Source organism: Pseudonaja textilis, chromosome 13 (assembly GCF_049901715.1).
Source record: "Pseudonaja textilis isolate UNSWEBS1 chromosome 13, rPseTex1.2, whole genome shotgun sequence".
NCBI lineage: Eukaryota > Metazoa > Chordata > Lepidosauria > Squamata > Elapidae > Pseudonaja > Pseudonaja textilis.
In genome coordinates, this window is record NC_142002.1 from 13,768,168 (window position 1) to 13,774,167 (window position 6,000).

Below are 6,000 nucleotides of genomic sequence, written 5' to 3' on the forward strand. Positions count from 1 at the left end.
CAAAATCTTCCCAAGAAAGCTGCATGAACTTTTTCAGGTGTCAACAGTGATTTGAAAACGAGGAGAAGAGAGGGAAGAAGAAGAGGAGAATGAAGAAGGAGAAGAGAGGAGAGAGAAGAAGAGAGGAGAGGAGAAGAGAGTGAAGGAGAGGAGAGGAAGAAGAGAGGAGAGAGGAGAGGAAGAAGAGAGGAGAGAAGAGAGTGAAGGAGAGGAGAGGAAGAAGAGAGAAGAGAGAAGAGAGTGAAGGAGAGGAGAGGAGAGAGGAGAAGAGAGAGGAGAAGAGAGTGGAGGAGAGGAGAGGAGAAGAGAGTGAAGAAGGAGAGGAGAGGAGAGAGGAGAAGAAGAAGAGGGGAGAGAGAAGAGGAGATGAGAGACTAAAAAAGGAGAGGAGAGGAAGAAGAGAGAAAAGGAGACAGAGAAGAGGAGAGAAGAGAGTGAAGAAGGAGAGGAGAGAGGAGAGGAGAGTGAAGAAGGAGAGGAGAGGAGTGGGAAGGAGGAGAGGAGGGGAGAAGGAAGAAGGAGAGGAATCCCATCTCGATCAGGGAGAGTTCAGATAGACGGGATCCTTGCCTCCGAATCTACTTGTGTGCAGGATATTTATTAGATAAATGAGATAGTTATGGCTAAATTTCTCAAAGAGATTATGAGGATGATGATGAAAGCTTCTTTGCTTGTCTTCCAGATGAAAACGAATGCCTCAGTTCTCACATCTGCGGTGGAGCATCTTGCCACAACACGTTGGGAAGTTACAAATGCATGTGCCCCACTGGATATAATTTTGAACAGTTCAGTGGGCAATGCCAGGATGTAAATGAGTGTGGGTCATCCCAAGCTCCGTGCAGCTACGGTTGCTCCAATACAGAAGGTGGTTATGTCTGCGGATGCCCACCAGGGTACTTCCGAATAGGACAAGGGTGAGAAGATTCTTACTTTTGGATCTACAGCAAAACAATAACAACAACAACAACAAAAGCACCTCCTAGTTTCTTTAGATTAAGGCAGACCAACCTATGTAGGGTGGGAAATGGAATCCCCAAGAGAAGGCACAAGTCTAAACTCAACTTCTCAAGCAAAAGTTGCATTGACAATAGAGGATGTAAAAAATGGATATACTGTAGTTTGGTCCATTCCTTCATGTCTTCTATTAGTTAATGATACAGTCCAGAGGTGGTCATTCAGCAGGTTCTGACCAGTTCTGGAGAACTGGTAGTGGAAATTTTGAGTATTTCGGAGACCTGGCAAATACCACCTCTGACTGGCCCCGCCCCCATCTATTCTCTTCCTCTCATTGAGTCCCAGCTGATCGGCTGGGTCTTCTTTTGTTGTCCTGCACAGGAGAACGGAGCTGGAAAGCAGGTCAGTGGGTGGGGAGGGAACGGAGATTTTGCAGTATCCTTCCCTTGCCATGCCTACCAAGCCACGCCCACCAAGCCACACCCACAGATATAGAATTTGACCAAAATGTCAGAGGCGGTATTTGCCGGTTCTCTGAACTACGTAAAATTTCCACTACTGGTTCTCCAGAACTGGTCAGAACCTGCTGAATATACCACCTCTGCCACCATTCCACAAACCCTACTCCTCTCTAGCACTGATGGTGTTATCTAGTTGGGCAATAAAAGGCCTGCAAGAAAAACAACCAAGCTCAGGGAACACCAAGGACCCCTTCTTTCAACCTTAACAACTACAGATGTTCCTTTTTAATGTCTGTCTGATGCCTGTTCTTTCTTTCTTTTAAATTCTGTAGACATTGCGTGGCTGGAATGGGGCTGGGGAAAGGTCAAAACCACGAACTACCAGTCAGCGGTGAAATGGATGATAGCGCTCTTTCTCCAGAAGCCTGCTATGATTGTAAAATCAATGGCTATCCGAAAAGGGGAAGGAAACGGCGAGGCCTGAATGAAACCAATGCTCTGGATACAGAGGTAAGTTGCACCTTTATCCTTCTCAACTGGTATATAACATTTGCGTAGTTTTCCATTTAGAGTATGGTTCTTTCACTTAAAAAAAAAAAAACTATAGTAAAGTTGTAAGCTGTCTTGATTTAAATTCATGGTGCTGATCAATATTGAATCAAAACTGTATCACAGCCAAGAAAATACTATATCTGGTTTTCTTTCTACTTGCAAATTGCTTCTAGATTTTGTGCTTCAGACAGAAGAGAATGGAACTTTGATTTTGGGTTTTGCTGATAAGATTAGTTTGTTGCTGCAGAAATGGCTAGTAATAACTAAGTATGTAAAAGTTAAGGCTGTCAATTGATTTTGTTGTGCTGAAAAAAGTTGAAAGTAATACTTTTTATTCCTTTTCCCCTTTATCCTACATCTCTTCTCCCCCTTTCTTTCTTCTTCTCATTTCCCTATTATCTTTATTTTCATTTATGTTTTACATTACTCTAATCTGAATAAAAAATTTACACACACACACACACACACACATATGCACACACACACACACACACACATATTTAATTGTGGTTATAGACCAGCATGACAATGTTAATATTTATTTCACATGTGCCTCCACCATAGGAGGTCTGATCCGTTCTGGGTAAGAGAAAAATCAGAAATTACACTGCAATAAATCTTTCTCTTTAGTAATTGAAATTGCACATGAGAGTTCTCACAGGAAAGTCAAGAACTTGGCTTTTAGATTAAAAACAAACCTTGCATAGGAGACATAGATAATGTTAATAACAATATAGATCAGCTTCTAAAGGGTTTAAGAATCCAGCCCTATGTATGTGATACCAAAGATTAAATATTAAATTTATTTGTTCATTTATTTGCTCTGATTTTAATGAATTACTTGCCATTTGTTTTTGAAACTGGGCTATGGATGATACGTGATGTTAAGAAAGAAAGAAAGAAAGAAAGAAAGAAAGAAAGAAAGAAAGAAAGAAGAAAGAAAGAAAGAAAGAAAGAAAGAAAGAAAGAAAGAAAGAAAGAAAAAGGAAGGAAGGAAGGAAGGAAGGAAGGAAGGAAGGAAGGAAGGAAAGGAAGGAAGGAAGGAGGAAGGAAGGAAGGAGAGAGAAAGTCTGATCCTACATTCCTCAATTCCTAATCTTGCCAATTCCAGTCTTACTGGAAATTAGTTAAACATTAATTTAATCTTTGTATGAAAAGGCAGCCTTTGTGTGCTAGATTCTTCTTATACTGTGCATCAATATAATAATATAACAATGTGCAGAAATACATCACTGGATTTAATATAGTTTGTTATTCTGACTTCTTTCCATCTTTTGTTAAAGAATCCATGGGAACTGACACATCGGACAAAACTAACTTCAAGTCTGTACATCCAATTTTATATATACTGTACACATAAAACCCATGTAACGTTCAATCCCGTATATAAAATACACCAAGAACTACCTTAGAATAAATCCTCTCACCCATCCATCCAACCTGCTCTAATACGTATGGTTGGTTATATTTGGTTAGGCCATACTGAACCCTTGATTTCATATTTGTACAGCTGCAACCTAATTGGGTTACTGCAGAGTCATTTGACTCTTTGCTGGTTGAAGTCCAGTTTGTCAGAAGTGTAAAAACGTAATCACCAAATTGGTGGTAACACCAGTTGAATCCCAACCCTGCCTACAACTCTAAGGAAATTGAAAGAACTCAGATTACCAAGATTACTGAAAAATAAAAGAGATCCACAGATTTGCTCTGATACACAATCAGTTCTTTTCTCCTGCCTTTGTCCTATAGAAATCCACAAAAGTTTCCATAATGAAAAAAATAATAATTGGCCAGCTTCAGGGATTTGTGGAAACATTCATTTGTTTTAACCGCTCGGTTCTACAAACATCTGTTAAACTATATAATTAGACACAAACTCCTCAGTGAGTCTCAGCGAATAAAGTATGAAAGGCCATCTCGTAGAGGTTGGAATCTTTCTCCAATAATTTGGAGGAGGATTAGGTGCTCTGGCTCACAATTGTCTCATTTATTCGGAGTACGCAAGAAAGTACTTGCTCCTAATTTAAGCATCGCTTTCTACGAAAGCAAAATTCTGGAGTAAGAGAAGGACGCCATCTTCTTAAGTTCATAACATTTTGTGCTGCGTCAATAATTTAAGTAGCTGATTTTTTTTTTTTTGAAATCCTACCAACAGCTTCAACAGATAAAGGATGATGACAATGCTTTCATGTTAGAAGGTGAAAAATTCAGGAGGAAATTTTTTTTTTATAAAACCTCTTGTTCTTTTTTACAGAGTCAGCTGGGGATAGAGGCAGCTGTCAATCTGGCCAGCTGGGACCTTGAAAAACCAGCTGTTTTATCTTACAACATCTCCGACCTTAACAACAAGGATCGCCTCTTGGAGCTGATCCCCGCTCTCACCACCCTGACAAACCACAACCGATATTTAGTGGACCACGGGAACGAAGGCGGCTTCTTTAGGATAAATCAGAAAGAAGGCGTCAGCTACCTTCATTTATCTAAAAAGAAACCAGCGCCTGGAATATATTCACTACAGATCAGTAGCATCCCACTCTACAAAAGGAAGGAACTCCTTCAATTTGAAGATAAGCATGACCAAGACTACCTCATTGGGGAGCTAGGAGACAGCCTGAGAATGAGAATTGAGATTGTGCTTCATTAATTCACCCACCAGAGACCAAAAATTATGAAAGCCAAAGATAGCTAGGGTGAGACTTGAATGTTTTATTCCTCAGTAAAAGTTCTCCATATCGCAGGAACGAGCTGTCATGTATTTCCCTTGGACACATGAGCACTATTCCAGTTTGATGTAAGTAAAAGGTACAGGGAGGAGACCGTAGCTCACAACCATCATTTTTCTCAGGCTTCTTGTAAGTGTAGCTACTTTGGAGATACTGAATCTTGAATTTCGGGACTGCTGTTGGAAGGTGGTCACAGATGCCAAGCCAATGTCTGATCAGCACAGGTGCCAAGAGTTGCAAGACCACAAATCCGTCAATAGAGTCTTTCTTCTTTTCATCTTCTTTCCTTTTTAAATCTTAAGATCCGCTTCTCCAGCTACATCTTACTAGGTCAGCCATTTCTGTAATCAATTTGGTGCTAGAAACAATGTCCAACCTAGATTTTTATAAATGCACTGTAATATATACACAATTTAGAAGCCAAAGAAATTGCCATTACTCAGTCTTAACTACATCAATCAACCCCAATTTAGCTCAGTAGTTTATCTCAGTTATATCTATAATACAGTACATGTAAATTAAGGTGTGTGTATACTGTAACCATGCTATTCTTATCCATGAAGCATTTGTAAACTAGAATAATAATACCCTTCATGCAAGGGTTTATAATGGTGCTTATAAGACCAACTACTTAACTGTGTACACAAACTTGGTGATGAAATTTTCTGTGACAATCAAAATGCACTGAGGTCAGCAAAGACCATTCACAACTAACCCAGTCACTTGACACAGTGCCATCCAGTTATGCTGTGACATAATGTAACACATGTCCAATAATATCTATCTTGACTCATATCTACAGGGGTTCAATGTCAAAAAGTCACAATAAAACCATTCTTTTTTTAGTTTATTCCGTGGATTCATATTCTTGCTAAACTTGCACCAGTCCAGGCAATATATATATACAGGTATGTTCAGGAAAAAAAAAAACTCTATACTGGGAGAAAACTGGGACATTATGATCTATAGCCTACATTTGACCCCTTTGCATTTCTCTGTAGTCACGATCTCCTATTTTTTACAAATCTTGAATAGTCACTTTTATACTTACATTGAAATATAATTATTAATAAAAGAGCTACAAAACCCACCCGGACAATTCACAGTTTTTAGTTTGATTGTGGGGTGAGATTGATTGAGAAAAAAAAAGAACTTGGAAATTTAATCATTGTAGAAACGTCTGTAGCCATGCGTAGGATGGAGTTTCTTGTATTGAGGGAGAAAACAGAGAAACTCTTGGAACTAAAATACAGCCACTAATTGAGCAAATTAAAATTAATTCTAAATTGGAAAATAATGTGATGCATTCT

General features: G+C 39.2%; 1 protein-coding gene across 1 annotated transcript in view; it reads left to right on the plus strand.

Annotated features, from left to right (window-relative positions):
- The window catches only part of FBN1 (fibrillin 1), a 179,886-nt gene extending 174,106 nt beyond the window's left edge, over window positions 1-5,780 (plus strand). The window contains exons 64-66 of the mRNA XM_026709584.2: window positions 683-914; window positions 1,748-1,925; window positions 4,222-5,780. Of these exons, the coding sequence (XP_026565369.1) occupies window positions 683-914; window positions 1,748-1,925; window positions 4,222-4,611 (800 nt within the window). The 3' untranslated portion in view covers window positions 4,612-5,780. The remainder of the gene's footprint in view (window positions 1-682; window positions 915-1,747; window positions 1,926-4,221) is intronic.
- Window positions 5,781-6,000: the final 220 nt, after the last annotated feature.